The sequence below is a fragment of the Opisthocomus hoazin genome, chromosome 2, assembly GCF_030867145.1.
Source record: "Opisthocomus hoazin isolate bOpiHoa1 chromosome 2, bOpiHoa1.hap1, whole genome shotgun sequence".
In the NCBI taxonomy this organism is placed as follows: domain Eukaryota; kingdom Metazoa; phylum Chordata; class Aves; order Opisthocomiformes; family Opisthocomidae; genus Opisthocomus; species Opisthocomus hoazin.
In genome coordinates, this window is record NC_134415.1 from 11,973,135 (window position 1) to 11,998,307 (window position 25,173).

Below are 25,173 nucleotides of genomic sequence, written 5' to 3' on the forward strand. Positions count from 1 at the left end.
TATTACAAGAATATATTCTAAATCATACCTCGGGCGCCAGGTATTCTGGAGTACCACAGAATGTTTTCATAGTTGCTGCGTCTGTGATTCCTTCTTTGCAAAGTCCAAAATCTGTAATTTTTATGTGTCCATCTTTATCCAACATTAGATTTTCTAACTGTGTGTTGGGGAAAAAAAATGTTCCCTTAGTATTTCTTAACAGGACAGGCTGATGCATTACATCAATTTTGTAAAAAAGATACAGAGTTATTGCTTGGAATTTGTAAGTTAAAAAAATACACCACCTATTATATTACAGCATTTAACAGTGTTTCTGTTACACAATTTAAATTATTATTTAATACTTTAGTACAGTTTACAATAGTAAATCCCAGGTCACTCGAAATGTGACCTTTCATTCTGAAGTTTCACAGGTTTTGTGCATCTTCCATAGAAAGAAAGCAAAATAATTATCTAAATATTCTCAAGATATAATCAAGTAATTCAAGGTTACAATCATGGCTGTCGTTTGGTAAGAATTCATAGGTTTCCTTTGCAGTTACATAACCTTCATTTATCAAGATGCATTTTACTTACCACACTGTAATGAAACAGTTAGTACATACCCATAAATCCTTAAAATATCTGCATCTTCCCCAACCTTTTCACTAACAGACAAAATTCAGGGTAGTGAGGCTACTGACAAAAACTAAACCCTGAGGTAAATTTCTCCTTGTATTCTTGCAAAGGACACTGTTCTTGAATTGTGTGTGCGTACCTCTGCATGCTTTGCATTGCTTTCCAAATAGTTGACTCTTGCTTTGAAACGTGAAAACAGAATATAGTCTGTGATGCAGTATTTGAAGAACAGGAATAAAAACTACTGCAATATTTACTGTGGACTATCTCAAAAGCACGGCTAACATCACTTTCCCAAAAGCTTTTTATTAGCAATACTTTAAATACAGATAGAATTAAAAACAAGTAAAACATACTTCTGAACAACTTTTCTTAAGAGAAAAAGGTAGTGGTTTTTCTTTTCCCTAATTCTCAGGTGTGTAGTGAAAATACCAACAAATAACTATCATAGCCCTGTCTTCCTAGGTCTGCATAAAGCCTGAAACACAGTTCAAAGGTATGTGTTTCCTGGTGAGTCTCACAGTGTCATACCAAGAAGACGCAAAGCAGATGACACCAGCAACAGAAGATTAATGAGGTCAAATTCCTCTTTCCTTGTTATTTAGAATTTAAATAAAAAATCTTGACCTATCATTCCTTGACCAGGCAATTCCATATCTTTCCAAGATGTCACAGCGTTTCATGTTATTACAACAGATTCTGCTACAAACAGGTAACCCAGTATTTTGTTTTCTGCCTGCCTCCTCGAGCAGAACCTTCCACCACTGCCTCCTTCTCCTCGGTTCCTGTATGCAGGAGTCCATGAAAAAACTCCATTGGTGTACATGTACAGTGGGAAAGCACAATCTTCCATACAAGAAATCAAAGGCTTATCACAGAAATAGAACAGTTGCGGCATGGAAGATTAAGGTTCCTCCTACGTAAGTTAGAAAATGTTCCTGTTGAAAGCTGAGGTTATTTTCCATAGAACATGGCCATACTGTGTCACAGAGTACCTGGAGCTTCAGGCAACAGAGGATACACAACTGTACACACAGGAAAATCAAAGACAAATTACACTCCAGTATTATGAATCTTTCCCAAGATACAAATGACAAAATAATTTTTAAATTAAGGCTGAATTTTTTTTCCTATTGAAGAATTGTTTTAAATCTTTTCAAATCATACAAGAACTCTTTGGTGAGATAAACAGAATGCAGTCACATTGTCCCCATTTCATTTGTTTGGGGACATTGAGAGTTGTATTTGAGATTTGTGTTGCAATCCAAGTTAAGTTATCAGTAATGAGGGGAAAAAAAGTTTTCAGAAGTTTGTATCTCCTTCAAGTGCTATCACCAAGGTATGCCGTTACTTTTTTTAACCAAGTAATGCACTCATCTATAGATTACTGACTGTATCAAACAGCTTCCTTCAGCATATACAGAACTTCAAACTAAACACAGATTTTTTTTTTTCCCCATTAACTCTGAATAGTTCAACTTTATAATTACTTTGTGTTTGTCCCAATAGTCTCTACAAAAACAAAAATTTGATTACTTTTTTTTTTCTTTTTTTACCTTGAGATCACGGTACACAATCTTCCCAGAATGCAGATAGTCCAGGGCAGAGACAATTTCGGCACCATAGAAGCGTGTGCGGTCCTCTGAGAACACCCGCTCTCTCGACAAATGGAAAAACAGCTGCAGGGTAAACAGCAGGGACAGGATTGTAATAATTACTGATTTAGTGGGGGAAATTAACACAAACATAAAACACCTCTCATCACCATATTGTGATGATAGATAGGGTACTCTCAGTGGACACTCAGCACTCTTAGACAGCAGCTGGCTTATCTTTTCCAGGTTTCCAAAGGGAGAAAGCGAGCTGTTAAATCAGCGTTTTAATCAATATACCAATCTTGTTTAAGGCATTCTGCTTGCTACTCATTTAACCTTCCGTTACCAGAGGAAAAAAAAAAAAGTATGCAGCAGCATCAGGCTGTACTTTTCTCCCTGTATTACTTCCTCTGATTTTTATTTTAAGCCACTGAGAAATATTATGAACATACCCAGATTCTGTTTCCGCCTTAAGTTTTTCAGTAATTTCACAACTTTTCTTTGAACTGAAAAGTCTCGTTGCTCAGCAGATTTTGACTGAACAGGTGAACTGGCATTTTACACAAACACAGCATTCATACTGCTAGCAATATTAGTAGAAAAAGCAAACCAACAACTGCTTAGGGCTAATAAAAAAGAATCTATGGACTTAGTGTATCTCTTTGCTACAGTGAAAACACTTCTTTGGGGTTTTTGTCTCTTCTTTAATACTTTATAAGTAACAGCACTTTGCAGACACGTTTTCAACTGAAGTCTTTCAGTGAAAAATATTAGTGATTATGTATTGCCAGTAACTTCAGCTGCAATGACACAGCCTAAGGCGACGTTCTGTAAGGTTGGCAGCACCTTCCTGGATAAAACACCACCCTCTGAACATGGAACAACACCTACAAAAGCAGAATTTGGCTATTTAACTGAAACGCTCTCTAAAATGGCTAGTTTTATTTATTGTCTTAATAAAGCTTGGGAAAGCCCTTAAACAAAGAGTAGTGAGCATGCATTTCTGAGTTCTGCTTAAGGCCAAATGGGCTGCCTGCCCTACTCCTTCGAGTTGCAACGTTTTTGATCTTACCGCAATAGCTAAAAATCAACAAAACAGAAATACAGAAAATGTGATCATTTATAAACTAAATATAGACAAGGAAATCCATAACAACAATGCGTTTTTTTTATTTTCACTGCTAAAAATCTCAAGTAGACAAGAATTCCAAAATGGCAGGGTAAGTAAAAAAAAACCCACAAAACCAACCAACCAACCAACCAACCAATAATGTGTTTAATCTGTCACTGCCACACCCTACCCTACATTTGTAGGACATCTACACTGCTCACACGGCACAGAACAGTGTAAGAATTACTGCAGCTGTTTTCAGTGTGGGCACTTCTCAAAATGCAATTAAAAAGTCAATCCTATAAACAACCAGAAGTCAACTTCTTTCCTGACAGTTTCACTTCAGAAAGCAAACCTCCCACTACACCGAGCCTTTGGGCGCATGTGTTTGTATATGAGAGACATCACAGAAAACAGAAAGTGCAGTATAATTTAAATATATTTCAATTTTGTTCATTACATATGAATTCCCCTTTCAATTTCTATTTGAATTCTCAAGACATCCTATATAAAAATGGACTACCTGCATGACAAGGAGGATCATTATTCTATAGGTTTTTCAATTGCTCCTGCTGCTGTTTCCCAGTTTAAGAACCAGTCCCTGGGGGTGACACCAGCCCTCCCTGTAGTAACCTGCATTCTGTACTGACAACTGCTTAATTGCCAACGTAAACAGAAGACCCATACAGATTCAGCAACTAAGTCTGCCTTCATGAAGTGCCTCACACATTATGAAATTGGGAAAAGAACAAATGTATTTCTCGATTTGTGGAGTCTTTCCCACACGTTTTCGTATGATTTAAATAGGAAACAAATACCACTAAGCAGATCTTCATCCAACTAAGCAAAATATAAAATTCATGTAACTTACACATTTATGTCTGTTTTGTGGTCTCTTTCACAAATAATGAACTAATGTCACTCATTTTTGTACCCTCAGCAAGTTTGCTGATGATACACTGCTGGGTGGAGTGGTAGATACACTGGCAGGCTGTGCTGCCATTCAGCGAGACCTGGACAGGCTGGAGACTTGGGCACAGAGGAACCTGATGAGGTTCAACAAGGGCAAGTGCAGGGTCCTGCACCTGGGGAGGAACAACCCCATGCACCAGTACAGGCTTGGGGCAGACCTGCTGGAGAGTAGCTCTGTGGAGAGGGACTGGGAGTCCTGGTGGACAACAGGTTGACCATGAGCCAGCAGTGTGCCCTGGCTGCCAAGAAGGCCAATGGTCTTCTCGGGTGCATTAAGAAGAGTGTGGCCAGCAGGTCAAGGGAGGTTCTCCTCGCCCTCTACACTGCTCTAGTGAGGCCTCATCTGAAGTACTGTGTCTAGTTCTGGGCTCCCCACTTCAAGAAAGATGAGGAGCTACTGGAGAGAGTCCAGCGGAGGGCTACGAGGATGGTGAGGGGACTGGAGCATCTCTCCTATGAGGAAAGGCTGAGGGAGCTGGGCTTGTTTAGCCTGAAGAAGAGAAGGCTGAGAAGGGATCTTATAAATGCTTATAAATATCTTAAGGATGGGTGTCAGGAGGATGGGGCCAGACTCTTTTCAGTGGTGCCCAGTGACAGGACAAGGGGCAACGGGCACAAACTGAAGCAGAGGAAGTTCCATCTGAACATGAGGAAGAACTTCTTCCCTCTGAGGGTGACGGAGCACTGGAACAGGCTGCCCAGGGAGGTTGTGGAGTCTCCTTCTCTGGAGATATTCAAGACCCGCCTGGACAAGGTCCTGTGCAGCCTGCTGTAGGTGACCCTGCTTCGGCAGGGGGGTTGGACCAGATAACCCACAGAGGTCCCTTCCAACCCCGAACATTCTGTGATTCTGTGATTTTTAAGAGTTTTCTTTCTTTTGATGGACTCCAAGTAAGTCAAAATAAAGGCCAACTTTCAGATCACGTTTTAATGTGTACAAATAGCAAACACATTCCAAAAATTTATAATATAACCTCCAGTTAGCCCAGCATTTATATCTATGCAAAAGGACTATTGCAATTTCTGTATGAAAGGGACTAATCCAGTAGCTGAGCAGCAAAGTCTTAGAAAATTCTAAAACCTCAGGGCAGTTGTCAGAAACAGATGTATTAGCTTCCATAAAAAAATAGTGTCCTGCTCTGAATCTGAGAGTTGATAACCTGAGAAGTTAACAAAATTTTATTTTCTGTAATTTTTATTTCAAACAAAGTATTCTTGATATTCATTCAAAATACTAACTTCAAAGTAAAATGACCAGCTAGAAACAACTAGCATCAGTTCCGTGTTTGCCAAAGAGAGTATGAGTTCCCAAGTCAGTTTATTTTAACATTACATATGACACTACAGTCACTCTTCATAAACATTTTTCATATCATTGTAGCACCCAGCAGAGTTGTCATCAAACCATACATGCTAGCTTTGAATGAAGAATGCACACTTAGATACAAAAATGCATGTTAAAAGGGAATTTATACACTTGGATATATCCTAAAGATACTAAACCCAACTTTAAAATCATAATAGAAAAATGTAAATCAGTGAGATTACAGAATTATTTTCAGCTAATTATTTAGTTGGTTCACTATTTTGGAATAAATGTGCCACTAGGCTCTATTTACAATTATCAGAACATGAAGATTAGATATATTAAGTCAGGAAGGAAAAGAAGAAATCTGATGGAAGGTTATGAAAAAAGCTTCCAACATTTGCACTATTTATTGATCTACAGTTATTAAATATGTGCTATAAAGTCACTGGAATTGCAACAGAAATAGCTTTGGCACAAAGAAAGCCATTTTGCACATAACATTTTTGATGGCATACATGAGGGTGCTATAGTTACAGTGAGGACTGGAGCTATAAATTTCCTGGTATGTCTTTATTTAAAAACTGATCAACAATGTTGCCATGGGGTTTTCTTCTAGTAAAAAAAATTTAATGGAAAAATTTTAACAAATAAAAACAAAGATCAAACATAAAAGTATATTCAACTGCTGATCCAAGCATGCCAAATATATAAAAGAAACAACCTTATATCAATCAATACGTTAAACATCTACACATGCTAGTGACCTATTTAGCATGTTCAAAGTTGTATGACTGGCTCTTGCTGATGTAGATTTGGTTTGCTCAGCTCTGCAGTTCAACACATTTTATATTTGACCTTTGATTTGACTCTTTTGCAGAGCATTTGCAGTAGCAGCCTTGAAATTCTGAATTCTTTGTTTATTGTTTCAGACTTTAGACTGCTTCTAGGCACACTCTATATCCAAAGAAATGTAACAACCTTACCTTGGACTATTGTAATTTTAGGCTAAGGAACATTCTCATTTGCGTAGAGTTTAGGAAAACAAAACAGGACACAACCGAGAAAAAAACAACAAAGCTTACAACAGTATTCAGTTATTTTTCATTAGGTAGGCTGTAAATCCTCTTTCTTCTTTTCTAGACAGTAATAACACTTGTTCTATTACAACAAACCACTTAGTTCTCTCTTGCCTAATGAATTGAAGTAATTGTTGTGGCAAAAAAAAAGCCAAAGAACAGAGATTTAGAATTCTAGTGTGAAGAAACCATTTGAACAAATTTTAGAGTCTAATTTTATTATACGGAAAATCACCAATTAAGTTCATAACAACCTACGGAATTTGGAATTATCCTGAAAGAGCAAAGCAAGGAAGTTAATCAACTTGTTAGTCAGCTGAATCAGTGTGCTCTGCAGAGTAACGCATGTAATAGATTTAATTCCTAAAGCTTTTCAACCTTTAAGGCAAAATACTGGAAATAAAACATGGGAAACATATACTCTGAAAGTATTCCCCAACAATAAAAAGCCATTCTTAGAATATCATTTTTTATACCGCAGTTTACACCATTCTGTATGGCCTGGAAGTTGGGGAAACACTGTAACGTACCACTAACGTACTGCAGTCACATAGGACTCAAAATCACATGAGTTACAACAGGAAGAATAGGCAACTCAGTGCTAACAGGAAAACCGTCCAGACAGCCTTACTCATCTTTTTCAAAATGTTGATAGGACAAGGACAGCAAAAAATGTACAAAAACGAATAGCAAAAGGGGTTTCTTTTCTTTAAAGATGGCCTGTGTTCATCACTAAATACTGGCAGTTTTACTTGTTTAAAAACATTTACATGAATATTCTGTATTTTGAAGCAAAGTAAAGAACGCAGTTTACCATGCTATACTGCATGTACTTTTTCACCACACGCCCACAAAATATACCATTTCAAAGTCTTGATAATGGAATTTGGCCATCTCAACTAAGCCAGATAAGGGTTTTTTTTTCTAAAATCAAATTTCAATGTCTTAATGCTACTTTACTGTAATTCCTTCAGTATAACAAAGGTATTGAGAAGTAATCACAATGTTAGAAGTACCCTTCTAGCTCTATACTGCAACATAGTTTATCAAGAGACGTTTCATCCACAGAGTCCAACAGCAACACTAAAAAAGTTAAGCTTTCAACCCACAACAAAGATTTTAAGATTGGGCCCTTAAGCAGCAGAAAATGAACTGTAAAAGCTGTCAGTGTAAGACAAACATATTCAATATTTCTGTCTGAATAATTTGCTTGAAGAAAATCCTCTAATGTTTTGTTTTAATATATTTAGCTACAGAATAGGCTTTTTTTTTAAAGGAAGTCAAAAGAGAATTTGATACAGTAATACTCTGTACATTGTAAAAAAGCACACACATAGAGCAGTAAAATTGAGGCAGTTACACCTTCACTGTGACGTCGTCGCTTATTAACTGAGTCTAACTAATTTGAAGTTACATAGGCAAGCTAAAGCAAAGACAAATTGCTGCTATTCTGGTGGGATATTAAATTCAACATGGATCTAGATTTTTAACAGGTATAGACGATTTTACACAATTTCTTCTCCTCCAGAACGAAATTTAGTGACCCTCTCCTTGACCGTTTTCCTTCCTAACCATAGGAAGAAGAACTGAAGACTCCTAGTACTGACTACACTTTTTATTACTGTAGTAGGGCAGAAGCTTAAGTTGTGGCGTTTTCTTGCTTTCACCTGGGTAAGAGTCAAGAATATGGACACAGATTTCAAGAACTCCTTCATTTTGAGGACTATTTGGGTAATGTGCTCCTGAAAGACATAAGCTACGAAAATTCCCAAGCAATTGACTCAGGCTCAACTGTTTAACTAAAAAGAAATCTTTAATCTAAAGGAATTTTGAACAGAAACACACTGAAGCTAGTACAGCTCTGGAGAGAATCAAAAGCAACATGGAACTGCTACAGTCAATTTCCCACTGGAAGGATATAATTAAAAGACAAGTTTTCAACACCTTCAACAGCAAGAAACCATTGCAAGGAAATGAAAATTCCTTGGAGCACAGAGAGAAGCAACAAAAGAAAAAAGTCTGTGTACTGTACAGGAGATATGCTTACAAATGGCTAAAATGCTGGCTAAACTTTGTGCAACTTACTTGCAGTAGTTCTGAGTTAATAGCAAGGCTATTTTTACACACATGAAGTCCTTTGTATCTCTTAGCAGACAGCGACTGAAGACGGAGATTCACAGGAAAATTTGGTAAGATTGAAGATTTTCCTATTAAAAAGGACAGCTTGTCCAACTTACTATTCCAGATCTCTAGCCAACAAGCAGCACATCAGCAAATCAAGAGAGTTCCTTCAAGAAGACTGCCTACTCTGAAAGGCCACTATTTGCCACTGTGGCAAAAATTGACGGTTAGCTTCACTGAATTAGAGAACCATCTGCAAAGAACATGAGCAACACTGACAAACAAGAGCATGGTACCTAGAAAAAAGCAACCCGCTCTCAGCAAAGTACACTGCAGTCATTCAAACCCCAACCAGCAGCAGCAGGCTGCCGCCCAGCAGCCCACGGCACATGACGTTGGCAGCAGCTGCCACAAAGGTGCACCAGCCATTGCCGAGGAATGCAAGATACCAGCCTGACCAAAACACAGTGTCAGAGTACCCTCAGTCCTAAGACAGGAGTCAAAAACATTCTCTGTGGCCTCTGTTCTGCATTCCAACAGGACAGAAATGTACCTTTCAAAAAGACGAGTATCTAAATGACAGGCTGATGTTACAAACTTTTAAAGTGCATCTCCTGAGATTACAGAAACGCACTAAGGTCTTACACAGGGAACACGAAGAAGAATCAGCTAGTTTATAAGGCATCACTTTTCAAACTCACTGTAGATAGCACGGACCCAATACTGGTGACACAAGCTCAATGTCAAATACGCCAGCTGAGTGTCCAAGAGAAGGCTGTCACCCCATTACTGCCAAGGGAGATTTCTGCATCTAGTTCAACTAGCCAGAATGGTTCAGTGCCTGTGATGTCCAGAACTGGGCCTACACACATGGAGTTAAACCAGCCATCCCCCATATGAAAACCCTATAGCACCATGGCAAGCCGTGGCTGGTAGAGGACGGCCATGGACAAGTCAGGATGTAAATGGGTCTCAGGCTGGGCCCAGAAATCACCAGAGCAATGAACTCCAGATGGGCACTCGGGGGGGGGGACTCAGGTGTTAGGGCTATAGGTGAAGACAGTTTTATTGTAGGAGAACACAGCAAAAGGATAACGCAAAACATGGCATCATGCGGCAACAATTCCTGAATGAAGAAACAGTTTTCTGTTAAAAAAAGCTAGTGAAAACACTTAGTCCTTTAACGTTATTATGCAGCATACAGTAGACAAAATAAGGAAAAACCCCCTAGTTCGTGTTGTAACAAGATCGAGTCTGAATAGCAAACACCACCTAAGAGGAAGATAAAAGACCTCTTCTTAGATTGCAACTCTCTTTAATTTCATTTGATGAGTAGAGTTTTTAATCTTCTGTTCTTCAGTAAACAGCTGGAGGACTGTAACAGCTTAAAGGTTAATGACACTGTAAGAAGTTTAGCACATAAGTTGACATTTCCAGAGTACAAAGCAAGTGAAGGGGACAGAAGTAATGAAAAATATGAACACTCTTTTGTCATCGGTATTTGCAACGGCTATAGCAAAGAAGAGAGCACCTATTTCACATCAGGACAAAAGCAAGACTAGTCAACATTATTTTTGCTTGTTTGCACTAGATTATGACCGTTTAATGCCAGAATATGCTATGATGTGATTGAAAAAGAAACAATAAGCAAGCTATTTGTAATTACTCCTCTACCATGAAATTACCTTTCAAGATACAACAGTCTAATTTTTTTAAGAATAGGAACTACTTTTGACAGCACAGTTATAAAACAAGTCTACATTTTATTAAAATAAAACAATTTTTAAACTTTTTTTTTTAAAAAAGCCTTTCAAAGACACTAGAAAGCAAAAAAGGCAAAAAAATTATAACCTTTAAAGTGTAACCCAGTGACAGCATTACCATTAGAAGCACAGAACATCTTTTTGAAACTTACCTCTCCTCCATTAACATACTCCATCACAAAACACAAACGATCCTTTGTCTGGAAGGAATATTTCAAGGACTTGCAAAGAAAACAGCAAAACCAAACCAATTATCATCTCGTATTAACCCAATTTCTTGCACTTAAACTGCAACAAAATTTAATTTTATCCTCTTAAGCAAACAATCCTGACTTGGTGAGAACTTTCAGAGTAATTAAAAGTGTAACTTCCTGTCTGGAGCTTGAGATGAATTAACACAAAAAACCTTCATGTCTTCCCTCATCTCTGCCATATGGCCATTGATAGGAAACCACCTTGCTTATTATAATAAAATACTAAATAGTTACTAAAGTGCACATTTTTCTATTGCATTTCTTACTGCCGTAGATGGTACCGGCTATTCTCACTCATCATATTTTATGATGTCTACTTCCACAACGCCCATGAAGGGAGAGACTACCATGTTCTTTCTAATTTCTCACAGATAATATCTTAAAAGTGATATTAACCTCTAGCCTGTTTTTATTTCCAAAGCAAGAACTCCCTAGTTTCACATACTATGCAATGTTCAAAACAGAATGCCAAATGAGTATTTTTATTTTCATATCATCTTAAAATTGTAACAAACATTACAATTTTACTTGAATTGATTTTGCTTGGAAAAATGATACCAAAGAAAGTCTACAGATGCGGGCTTGGCCTAAAAGAAATAAAATGCAGGAGAACTACACATAACAAAATCATAAGGAGATTCATGTGACTTAAATACTGCATCTCTCCTTAAGATATTTGTTTAATAATAGCAGAAAGATATAGATACAACTGCAGTGACACTGTTGCATGATTGGATTGGGATTACACCTGCTCCTGCTTACCTTTACATTCTAATTTAAGAAACTTTTGGAGATCTCATTTTTCTTGACAGGATTTCCAAGAATATTTTGTCCAAGAAATATAAATGTAATCCTTTGATTGCTAACAGGTTTGTTTATAATTTTCTAAATAGGAAAGCTTCCATGTTACACTTTGATATTTTAATACAAAATAAATCTTTAAATACATCACGTTAATTATATTTCAAAATCAATTAAAATATTTTCTAATATATTCTCAAAGGAATCAGAATTGCTTCTACAGAAGAAAGTCAGTAGTAAAATTAAAATTATCAATCATAATTTGCCATGAATCTCAAAATTTTCATCTTTTTTTCAATATTTTCCTTCCGTTAGATACTAATCATATGAAGACAAAGATATTGAAGCAGGGGGATTTCAGTTTCATTGCCCCATGGGCTACTTCTGTTGAACATACAGTTATTTTTATAATTTCATTGAATTGTTAATTAAGTTGTCTTGGTAAAAATTACTTATCTGACACTATGTGAAATCAATGTCTTTTTAAAAAAAAATGTTCATATGCAAAAATTGCACAACAGTCATATTCTACAACTAAATTTGTTCTCAGTGCAGTTAAGCTTTACAAAATTATTAGAAATTTTGTTTCTGAACTCTCACATACATATTCTGAGAAAGGGTATCATAAGCACCAGATAGCTACTGCTTGTTTACAAATCATCATGGGAAAGACTTCAAAATTTGTTTGTAAATTTTGCTCATAATGGAATACCCATCACATTGAAAATTACCTGCTAATGTTCTTAAAACTAATTCCTAATACTTACTGTTAAAAAAGGGTGTCTGGTGTTTTTCAATACTCTGCTTTCTGTAAGTGTATGAGCCACTTCATCCTGAAAAATAGAGGAAATAGGTCTGAATTACAATACAAAATTGTTATTTAATTAATTATGAGGAAAAGGTCAACACTCCCGAAAAGAGAAAGCTACGGTACAGTTTTGGAAAATAAATGAATCTGAAAGAAACATGAAAAATAATTCACGTTTTTTGAGAAAAGAGTACATTTAAGCTCGACAAAATACAATTTAATGTATTTAATTTGATTTTCTTTTTCTTATTTTCTTGCTTTCAAATGAAGTCTAACTTTATATCCAATGCAGGGAAGGAAGAAATGATAATATTCAATTTGATAGTTTAAAAATACAGTCATCACAACTTCACAGTTCGGGTATGAATCACCTGAACGACACATCTACAGAGAGATTGCATCAGTCTGCAAGGAACATACACAGGTAGTAACTGACAGGCAGAGCAGGGGAAGAGTATGATGGTGGGAAGAGGGCTCGCCCTGCGCTACAACAGCAAGCAGCTCCCAAGGACTGGGGAGAAAAGCAGGACATGTAGGAGGTTCGTATAATGAATACACGGCCATTTTATGCACTTCTGCATGTAATACATGCCGTGAATCTCCCCTCCCCAGGCCAGCCGAACAAGCCTGAGCGCCGCTGGGGTGGTTCAGCCATTTTCTGTAGCGCTAAGCCACTGCTGAGGATTACATCAGACAGACCTGAAGACTAACTTAGTGCGACTCAAACTTCAAGCATAATGCTGCAGAAGTAAATATATTTAGTCAGAGTATACTTTATTACTGCTACAAATAATACCAATACAAAATTATTGTACTGCACATACTTATCAGACTATGCTCTGAAGATAAGGTATTATTAAACTAGAATGTAAACACAGATGTCAGGAGTTTTAAATTAGTCTGTAAAAATTGTCAAAATAGGAAATTAATCAACAACAACAGAGTTAGTGGTAATAAATTAATGATGCCATTTAGCTGCATAGCAGTCCAACACCGAGTGTATGCACTACAACCACATACTAGGGGAAAACCAAAAAAAAATTCAAGGAGAAAAGCAAGCCTGTAGTTTTATTATTTATTTGTTTTTAAATTTCAGTGGTTCAACAGACATGGGGCATGAAGCTGGCAGTGGCCATTTTTCCTGGCATTGCCTCAGAAGTTTGCAATACTGGTAGCAATTCCCTGATAACTGTAATATTAACCTGTCATGAAAATTTAGGATCAACAGATTTAGTCTGAACTGGGCAGATGCTATACAGCCTTCCAGATACAGCTGTCACAGCACCACTTTTCTGCTTCATGTTATGCTGTTATAGGTGTGACTTTCTATAGTGTGTATTACATCACATTCTAGGCTGAGTTGGGACTGCAGAACTGTTCTACCTAGTGACTGTATCCTTACCACTGATCTTCAGAGTTCAATGTTACTTAAACCCCCTTCCACCCTGACTGGGCTAGACAGCTAACTTCAGGCTAAAGTCTGCTTTTGTTTTTAGTTTGGGGAGGAGTGGAAAAACTGGTATCTCCTGATGTAGGGAAAAAAACCATGATCACTTCCCTTGTGAAGATCTAAGCACAGTCTGGTTTTTATTCTTTCATCTGTTTCTTATCAATATACAACAATACTATGGAAAACTTTGGACGACCCCCTTCAAAACAAAATTCCAGTTCTGAGGAAGTAAAATTTAAACAACCGAGGTGCTCCCATGTTCGTCACAGGATGAAAGGCATGTCTCCTCACACACTCCATCTTCCTTTAGTCTACAAATAGGCAGAAAAACAGACCCTGGTCTGCTTCAGGGAGTGTCAGGTTCTGGCCAATCTATCACTGAGCTAGCTTTCTCTTTTCAGGTAAACAGATAGTTTAAACAGATAGAGTTGTATCTCCAATCTCTTCAAAATTTCTCTGGCTTTATACGAACAAGAATTTTCGCTCAACAGAGAGAGACAAAGTTACCTGAGCAACAGTTTTAACCCTTCTAACAATTCAGTGATATTGTAGCAGCCAGCAAAGTAAAAGGGGAAACCTTCAAATTCAGAAATGTGGGTTTTGTTTTTATTGATACAAAGAAGCAAGCTGAAATGCTCTGAAGGCTGGAAGGCTATAAACGAGGAGCAGCAGAGCAAGGGCTCACAGCAGTCAGATATAAGACCACCCCTGAGGACCCCCTGGGTGCCACCAGTAAGCAAAGCACTGGGGAAGGGCGTCAGGCTGGAGACCGGGCCATGACATGCAGCAACCCGACAGACTCCGAGACCCGCAGAGACTGCTGCCGTTATAAAGTCTTACAAGCAGGGCCACTGAGACGCTCCTTCCCGTGCAGAATCAGGAGAGCACAGCAGCGATACCCTCTTTTTTTTCTGTATCTCCTGATTCTGACAAAGGAAAGGGTGCTCCGTTGCTGTGACTCCAAGCCACACGCGTGCCAGCCAGCCTGCCACTGCACGCAGACAGCTGCTTGGGGCAGGCAGAACTCACAGGTTACTCTGCTGAAGACAGAAATTTAAGTCTCTCCCCCTGCACCAGGGCTGGTTTTAATGAAACTCGAGGAAATATAATCAGTTTTGAGGTTCTTACTCCTCTATCAAATTTAATCGAAACTGATCAACACATTCAAAAGTTATCAGAAAGTGAGTGACAGACAGACAAATGAACTGAGACTGCAGAACTCTGTAAGCCCTCTTTTCATAGACCAATAGGAAAATTAGAAAAATCTGAAGGATATTTTAAAATAAAATATATGTAAACCATGGTAGTTCCCATCCATATTCAGTTTTTATAAATATTGGTATCGTTAGCCTCGAGCACTCAAAATCGTCAGTCAGATCCACATCCCTCAAAAATCTCCTTACTTAACAACTGGGATTATTTTTAGCTGCATCTCATGGTAACAAGAGCATGTAGGTTTCTCGCTCTCAACTTGCTCTGTGCAAGTGGGATTCAAAGCTTTAGAATGGCTAGAAACAAAGCTCCGAGTAGATGAACTCTGAGTTTAAACTTCGTAAAATTATGACCAAGCAGAAGAGCTAGCAACACTAAACTAATCAAGTTGAAGTGACTCAACAATGCCAGTTTAAACCACTTCCTCAGACAATCAGCTTCAGACTTTTCTTGTTCCTCAAAAACTGAAAAAAAGGAAACTGCTAGTCCTATGCACAGCCATCTTAGCTAACATATCAGGAACGGAGCACAGGCTGATTAATTAACTGCATTTCTCTGAATAAACCTGCAGTTACTGAGAAAAAATTTTGAAGTATGCAATATACCCTACAATGAACTTTTTCTTGTTGTAAATTTGGATTGCACTAACTTGCTGCCCACTAAACTCTCTCAAGGCTTTAGCACATTCTAGATAAGACATCAGAAAAAGGCATACAAAATGGGTACACATGCTTTTTTTGTACTCTTGTTTTCTGAAGATACACACATATTTCTATCAAACTCGGTTACCATTAAAAATCAAATACACCTTATGTATTAGATGCTTATTATTCCATTCCAAAAAATGATCCAATACTAAAGCTACAACCTTCCTCACCTTTGCAATAATGACTTCTTTTTTCAAAATCTTCATAGCATAGTATTTTCCACTAGCCTTCTCTCGGACCAGGATAACTTTGCCGAACGTGCCTTTGCCCAGTAGTTTTAAATAGTCAAAATCATTCATTGTCTATAAGGAGCAAAGAACAAGGATTAGCAAGACTTATGCTATGCAGTTCCAATACGCACACAAGTGTGTCCGCATATAACCAAATGCTGTTACCAATGCAATAAGAATAGTTTACATAAATAGGTACACTTCTACGATTCAGTTCATAATAGTTAACTGTATCCTTAAACCACTAGGATATAAGCAATGCTACTCTTATTGCAGTTGTCTAAAGTCAAATACTGCACAGTACATTACACACATACACTTCTTTTTACAAAGCACACACAGGACGAAGTCTTAGCCTGTATCAGCATTTCATGAATGCTCCACATCTAAGCAAGCTCATCAACCCGTGTATTACCAGGGACACAAGCACATGGTATATCAGTAACACCAACCACTGCACTGATGGCTTTTTTGAAACGTAGATGATCCTCACTGCAATATTATACCAGTAAGACTCTATAACAGTCTTTGCATTAGAGGTGGACTTCTAAAAATTTGAATACAGATTACAATTACAGGGTTTTTACATTAATCATTCTGGCTCTTAAAACGAAGAGCTGGCAAGTTTTCCACTTTCCTGTGACTCCATTATAGTGACCGTTCAAGCATTTAGTATTGCCACAGTTCTGCATGTTAAACGTAGTACATCCACGAGCTGGTTCCATGATCAGACAATTTAAGTCCAGTAGGCTTATCAGCTCAACTGAAGTGTCACACACTGCAAGAATATGACCAGACAATCTCGGATCCCAAAGCAGTTTAGCCACTTTCATGAGCACAAAGCTTGAGCCAATAATTATCTTAGTTCTGTGAGTTCATTTCACAGGCAGTTCAGCAGCACCAACCTGCATTAGATGCAAAGATGAAGATGTAGAAAAAACAGCACAATACAGAGAGTGCAGCGACTGCCCAGGGTCACCTTGGATGGACAGGAGTGTTCCTCTGGCCAACTCAGGGCCAGTCACTGGCTTCCACTGGGTGTTTCCACAGCACATTTTTCAGCACGCTGTGTTCTTGGCTTGGGTGCAGCACCACATAGCCACACACAGACCGCTTATGCACGCAGGAACCTTGAGGAAAGCGGTTAAAAGCTCTCATAGACAACACACTCCCTATTCTTGTTATAGTACTGTCCTGCAGCTTCAGTAACCTTCCTTCCTTTGTGAATAATAGACCTCAAAACATTCACGAAGAATAATTATACTCCGAGTGCCAGTTTTGCTAAGTTAAATATCTTTAATTCTGCTACTTGTGAGGAAAAGAACATATCATGGCTTATCTTTCATCTTCCTTGAGTCTCTATCCTAGCTGCAGTCTCAGGCAGCTTTCTTCAATACTGATACTTGTGTCTTCCACAATGGAATCAGTATTTTCCTTGTCACTACCAGAAACACCCCTAACAGTGCCTACACATCTCACACATTCCACTGTAGAGCTATTGGGTATATCCCCTGCTGTGCAATCACAAACAGTGGCAGCCCAATATATTCTATCATGTGAGAAAGAATAAAGGGCAAATTTCCTTCTGAAATCATTTATTCCTTTAAGCTCAAGTGCATTATACTATTACTGTGGATCTGAAGTTGGTGTCGACAAACTGTGAAAATAATTTATGCAGTTGGTCACTCAGAGTCAGTTTGAAATCTGCTTGTATAAGGGATAGAACTGAAGTTCCATCAACCACATTAATGCTGTTATTCCTTAGCTTTTAAGTGCTCAACTTGCAACTTAAATGCTGTAAAAAGTCTCCAACAGACTACTTAAGGTTGCACCTGGATAACTGGGTATTTCAAAGCTTTATTACAGAGAAGATGCCTTCCACATATCGATTTTCTAGTTATATCAGCAGGAATTACATCTTTTTTCCATGTAATGGTTGATTGGTAGCTTCTAAGTAAGCTAACCTTGGTGAATTCCATTCTTTGCTCACACATGAACATACTTAAACATTTGCTGCCAAAACCACCTCGCATCAAGAGGACCAAAAACTGCATTTATCCCAATAAGAAATGCAAGTAACAGAGATTTCAAAGTCTCAGTATATTTTTTTACCTAAAGCAAATCCACACAATTGAGTGTAAAGTTAAAGTTTATGACCACAGACAAATCGTTAAATGGTCGACTTTTCCAAAAACTAGTATAATGTATTAAACTAGTGATGATGCATGAGGTAATATGTAAAGTTGTGATCCAAATACTATGTGGCTACTAGTACTTCATCAACAGAAGGCAAGAGTTCTCAAATATCACAGTCAATACTTTGGAAAGCCAGGTTATCTACTTCGATAGTTCTATGATAACAATCAAGCAAAAACAACTGCCTTTGTTCTCAAGCAGTGAAAACTGACAAAAACACATGAACAATCCAAATGCATTCAAAACACAATTCGGGCAGAAGACGAGGAATTCAGGGAGAATCCTCCGTATCTTCAGCCATAAGCTATCACGTTCCCTGACAAATAATGGCCAACAGCTTTACTGATAAAGAATACAGAGTTAGTTACCGTACCAACTTATCACTTTTAACAGTCAAAAAATTATGGGATCATAAGCAGCATCAAAGGGGTAACTTTTTCCCATACTTCTGATCTTCTTTGAGCGGCTGGATTTAGAGAGGGACCGTCATAGTCTGAATAAAAACCAGCTCAGAAATGCAGCCCTTTGCCTGCACACAGAAGGAGGCTCTTGGCTCGACTGATCACAGACAGGGGCTTGATGCTAAGGGCAGCAAGCCAGCCACATCGAAAGACTCATTCGCCCAAAATTTGCTTACATAGTGTTCATCAAAGCAGTCATGAATCTAGCTGCAAGCTCAGTGAACACAAGTTAAAAAAATATATGTATATTTATAACAGGAAGGTAATAGCTTTGCAAGATTTTGAGCCGTGGCTTAACATGTTGGAGGTTATGGTGGTAATGCTAGTTCTAAGAATAAAGTCTCCTGATGCTCTCATACTTTAGAAGCTCAGCAGAAGGCCTAGAGATGATACGCAGTGCAGGGTAACTCAAAAAGTCTGCCAAAGAACACAAGACCTTGGGAGATAAAAACACAGATGCCATAGCTAAGGGTGTATTGAAAACTGGTGGAAAAAATGGAAATACTTCCTAAACTTGAGGGATGTTGGTAAGCAAGTTTGGAGGCTCCCATAAGACTGGATTCTTTCTCCTTGATGATTTTCCCACCTTTTTTCATTCCTACCAATCTCTGAGCACTGAATCTTTTTCCTCATTACATTATTTTTTGGCTTCCTCTGAAAAATCTATTCTTTACTCATTCTGCACCCTGCAAAACAAAGGAAAAGCAGTGAAGCTACAGGAAACTGCAGTAACCAAAGAACCGTATGATCCTCAGCCTTCTCTAAAGCCTATTTACTCCCCTAAGGATGACCTGTTCAAAAGAATACACCCTACTACAGGTGTTGAAAGTTCCTACCAAGGACCTAATTTCTTAAAATTCCTGATTCACACAAAGATTATGATGCCACTTGGAGTTTTCACCTGACTTCATCAGGAAGAAACTCTATTTACAAATAATAGTAATACAGTTAGAAATAAAAGAAGTTTGCTAAGAATTTTACCGATGCTGTTACTGTAAAACTTAAGTGGCACACTGACACCATTCAAACAAATTGTCACAAAAAAAAAAAAAAAGTGGTTTTGGTTCTTCCAGCTAATCTGGCCAAGGACGCTGCTGTTACGTCTGTTTGAATGAAGTTCCACATCCTAAAAACAGTTTTCTTTGTATATCTTTTGCTACCTTTTCAGAGGAGAACAGGCCCACTCCTCCCTGTCTTCTTTCTTAATCTGATTATGCTCTTCTACTCATATGTATACCATCTGGTGCACGCACAAGCAAAATTCACTGGGCTTAGATGTAAAATCAGGTGACAAAACAAGCTTGTAGGAAACATTGTGCAAAAAATCCCTGAAATGAAAAGAAATCCAATACCAAAAAAGCAATAAAAATGCTTTAAGTCATTATAACTGAAATGGTTCTGATTATATTAACAACTACAAAAGTTTAAACAGAAGCTTTTCAGAAACATTTCTACAAAACAGCAACAGTTCTAAAAAAATACATTTTTTCCCAATTGCATTTAACACCGAAGGAATGACAACTCCCTGTCATTATGGTCACTTAGTATTTTTGATTCCAAAAACTTCTGAGAACCTTTCAATAAAGTCTGACAACAGTCAGAAATCTGCAGCGGGATTCTGAGTTTTGGCAAAAAAATATCCTTGTCGTCATCAGTATGCTCTTCACTGGCTACAAAAACTCCACTCTGCTCTATTATTAGGTGTCGAATAGCACCATTTTTCATACCACCATTTTTCCTATCACCTTTGTTTTGCAGAGTTTGCTTCTGGCTTGCTGCCAAAGCCATTACATAGTCTGTAGCACTGCACATGCACTGTCCTAGCGTCTTATTTCAGCATTTTTTAAAGCATAAGCAGCAAGACAGAAACCAAACTGATCTTCCTCCTCCTCCTGTTCCCACAACCCCTTTTGTTGTATGGGAAAATGCACCACACTGTCAACAAGGAAAATCAACATTCCAGATAAACTACTTAGATTAGACAGCACTAATTCTGACACCTTGAAAATGCTTGTTGTTACGCAGTGGTTTTGTGCTCCACTAAGAGGATACACCGGCTTGGAACAGCACTCAGATCTTTCATAAAGCAAACTCAAATCCCTTCCACACAACCGCACTCCCTCGGAAAGACTGACACATCTTGAACGCTGCCTCTGTCATGCTGTCACTTATCATATTTTACCCTGAAGCACAGTCATTAAACATCTATGCCGCAAGGCTAAAAGTTCAATGTCAACCTGACAGTGTACGATGAGAGCATTGTTACAGCTGTATATAATTAGTTTTTACCTTCTTCTATAGCCAAAAAAGGTTAGAAAATTGCATACAATGAAACAACACAAAAGAACTCTGTTGGCACTGCAAACTCAAGTTGTCAAAAGTTAGGACATGATGGAACTAAGATTTCCTACGACACCTTTGTTACAAGGGTACAGTTGTTAGCCATTGACATTTCAATGATTCTTGCTGCATACAGCGCAACGAACAAAACAGGCTCCATGTGTAAAGGCACACGTTCACTATTTCTTTTCATTGTTCATCATTGAAAGGCATTGAGCTACATTAGCTGTAAGACTATTTCGCTCTGTCAGCAGACTTCCACTTCGTTTTCTACAGGTTTCACCCCTAGCTAGAAAGAATAAAGCTAGTCCTATAGAAACAGGTTATTATTTCTCATGCAATTTCAAAGCATTCCTTGAGTCATGTCAATCCTGTATAGTAACGCCATTTGAATGATTTATTCTTCAAAAGCAGTCCATACTTATAGAAATACGTGACAAAATGGAAACACAAAATAATAAGCAAATTTTTGTGTGGCATTGAACCCTTAAAGCATGCTCTTAGTGGTGTGTTTATCCTGTTGACTCCGGAGATACAACTACAAGTATGATATAGCCAACAATGTACGTATTCCTACTTACACCAAAAGCTGTGAAGGACTGCAAAAAAATAAACCACAGTTTTCTCTTACTTCATTGAAAACTAAAGCAGTGTTATTTACCCAGATACAAAAACCAAGGTCATTAAAAGCCAAATCCCGCTAGTCTTTCTCATGCAAATTATCTAATTTGTACTGGGTATTATTTGCATGAGAAAGAGGGCAAGCCTACTTGTCTCAAGAAAATATTTTACTACTATATTTTTAAAAGAGTAAACAAACAAAGGAAAAGATGAAAATAAAATTCAAACAATAAGCAGAATGTTAACATGTGCCTGAATGGTTGAACTTTGTTTTTCTTCTGAAAAGATGATGTATCAGATAGCATAACAAATAAACAAAACTAGAGCAGTTCAGCTTTATTGAAATAAAACAAGTACTTCTATGCTTGTAATACACTGAAATTTATGTAGAAATACTATTCCCTGTATATTTTTTTACCCAACTAGATCATTCTGCAAAAGGTATTTGCACATTAATCTTGTCAGGTTTTTTTAATGTCATTACCTTTCTTTTATGATGGGTTGTTGAAGCATCCATCTCTTCTTCTCCTATGTTGTCTATCTGTGAAGTTGGACTACAGTTCATCCTCTCCTCTTCTTGCCTCTGCAGTCTGTCTGCTACAGCCTGGATTGCTTCTGTCCATTCTTCCCTATCATGAACAAGCCAACATCCCTATCAGAAACTCATAAAATACACCCAAATAAGTGGTTTATCATGTTTTTCCACAAGCTACATTGCTCTACATTCAATTCTTATGTTACACAGCAGAAGACTGACAGAAATTATCCATTTCCTTCCAAATTCTGCATTATGTTAAAGGTGGTGAAGTTGATGAGCGTCAAAAAAAGATCACTGCACAGTTCATTTCAAGAATTACCAGTGTCTGATTTTGTAAATATTTTTATAGCGAAAACATGAAAACGCTTTCTCCAGGTGTAGTGCAGCTCAGAGCATAGAATATCACCCCCTATCTAATATTATCTGATAATAATTTGATATTTTAAGAGACTTCTTGGTATTCGCCCTCCCTGGGAGACATTTTCACATAAAGTAAGTAAGATTTATTGAACCACACCGTACGTTCAACTCCTTGTCTGTCTCCTCTTAAAACTCAGTTTGTTGGCTTGAGAAAGAAGCCCTGAAAGATGATTAAATTCCTCCAAGCATCAGAAAACCCAGTGGCTGCACGAGGGAGCGGCCCAGATGCGGGTTTCGGTGGAGGGACAAGCAGGGACAGCTGAGCCCATGGCTACTCCGCGGGCTGGCCCGGCTGCACCAGCCGGCCCAGCGGCAGGCACAGCCCCACGCCACGCGCAGTGCCAGCCGCTCCGTGCTCAGCCAGCCAGGGACACGGGAGGAGGCTGGTGGCACCAGTGAATGCAGTAAGAGGCACAACGCTGCACACACAGAAGAAAGAGGGTGGAGAAACAGTACCAAGGCAGAATAAAAATAATTCTAAGTGAATATACTAACGAAAGAGAAACAACAGAAAAGGCAAAGTCGTTCGTTATTTATAGTTACAATCAATATGAAACAGGCAAATCAGAGTATTAGTCTCAGCAGGACAGGTGCCCACAGTGGGAAGACTCAGTGCACCTAACCAGAGACAAGTACAGAACATTTTGGCGAAGTACACACATCATCTCATATCTCCTACATGTGTTTGGTGCATTAAAAAAGTTAATTCTTAAGAGTTTGTGTATGTTTACTGAAACAAGAAAGACTAATAATCAAACATAAAATAACTTCTAACCAACACACTGGTTTCTGTGCCAAAAAAAGAAGCATATTTCATGGTGTAAAAGGAAAATTTCAGACAGCAAGGCTGGAAAATATTTCACTGCAGGCTTCTATTGTTCAAAATTTAACACTTCAGAGACATACGATGACATAGTTTTGGCTTATTTGAATACACTCATCCCACCTACTTGCAAGCAACTCTTACACTAGCTATGAGCTCAGATAATATTTTACAGAAGCTGACTTATAAATTCTTCAAATAACTGTTCAGATGTGCTCAGAATGTCACAGTTCCAAGTACTGATCGCTGTGTGGTCCCAGCAGAGACTGCGCCAAGGCTTCTGCGTAAAAAACACGCAAAGCAAAACAAAAATAAAATCCTCACCGTTCCTCCGGAGTGTCTACATGGAACGTCCTCTCTATGACAGTGGTCCACTGAAGACATCTGATAATGAATGTGTTTGGCTTTGGTCGCTCTGTTTTCATTAGTTGACATTCTAGAGAAATACAACATTGCCTCTTTTATACACTGCCAGTTAAGAGGTGAAGAGCAAATCAAATTACTTAGATTAAATACACATAGCTTATGTACACCTATCCAACACATATCCAGCACGTCTAAGGAAATACAGAACAGCAATATAACGATAGGCTTGAACAAAAGGTAGCAGGTAAGAATCATAAGGTGAAGAAAGCAGTCATTTATGGAACTTGTATTGCTGCCCATATAAAGAGTACGAACTCCATTTTCAAACTGGGTCTGTGTTATGAGGGTAAGCAGAGTCTTAGATCCCGGATTGCTCTAGAATGCCAAGGTAACAGCAGTAGCCACAGGCACATTTTTCCATCTGTACCTGGCAGGAGTAGTATGACATTTTCCTTTCAGTGGTAACCATGCCATAATTACCCACGCTACTGTCACTTCAGGATGAGATTTATTGTAAAATACGCTATCTGAGAAAATTCAGATCTTGAAACTAGTCTGATTATTAAATATAGAATAACCACACACACACGCCCAGTGGGGCTGCCCCAGGAAATCATCTCGTCCTCTTTGTGCCTCAGGGCAGAACCAGGTCTACCTATGGTATTTCTCAGAAGTATTTCTCTAAACTCTTTCTACAATCCCCCAAAAGTAGTAGCTGCAAAACCACTGTAAGAAAACTATTCCATCCAACTACAAGGAAATCAATTCTTTCTAGAGTTGGAAAATTTTCCCTAGCATTTAATGCAACTGTTCCTACAATTCAAGCATGTTGTTTCGTGCCCTATTGACTAATTACTTTTATCTCTCCAGAAGCTGGAACACTATTTTCTCTCCCTTCAGTCTTCTCTGGCCTACGTCAGTTCAACCAATCTGCCCTCACAGGTTGTGCTTTCAGACCCAAGACCTTCCTTGTCACACAATCCTAGATGGGCAGCAGACTGCCTGTTGCTCCTTTGTCACTAGACCACAACACCGGTAAGTCAGGCAGTGGTTCAATGAGACTGTGTACTAAATATTACATTAGAATAGATATCAGATATTAGATATTGGAGTACTGTGTCCAGTTCTGGGCTCCCCAGTTCAAGAAAGATGAGGAGCTACTGGAGAGAGTCCACCAGAGGGCTACAAGGATGGTGAGGGGGCTGGAGCATCTCTCCTACGAGGAGAGGCTGAGGGAGCTGGGCTTGTTTAGCCTGAAGAAGAGAAGGCTGCGAGGGGACCTAATAAATGCCTATAAATATCTCAAGGGTGGGTGTCAGGAGGATGGGGCCAAGCTCTTTTCAGTGGTGCCCAGCGACAGGACAAGGGGCAATAGGCACAA

General features: G+C 38.4%; 1 protein-coding gene across 5 annotated transcripts in view; it reads right to left on the minus strand.

Moving 5' to 3' along the window:
* Positions 1–25,173, minus strand: part of AKT3 (AKT serine/threonine kinase 3) — a 167,090-nt gene that overhangs the window by 41,088 nt on the left and 100,829 nt on the right. For all 5 annotated transcript variants that reach the window (XM_075412630.1, XM_075412629.1, XM_075412632.1 and 2 more), the window contains 7 exons: positions 23,751–23,862; positions 22,130–22,274; positions 15,968–16,099; positions 12,388–12,453; positions 10,718–10,786; positions 2,175–2,297; positions 29–157 (listed from right to left, as the gene is read on the minus strand). In XM_075412630.1, the coding sequence (XP_075268745.1) occupies positions 29–157; positions 2,175–2,297; positions 10,718–10,786; positions 12,388–12,453; positions 15,968–16,099; positions 22,130–22,274; positions 23,751–23,862 (776 nt within the window). The remainder of the gene's footprint in view (positions 1–28; positions 158–2,174; positions 2,298–10,717; positions 10,787–12,387; positions 12,454–15,967; positions 16,100–22,129; positions 22,275–23,750; positions 23,863–25,173) is intronic.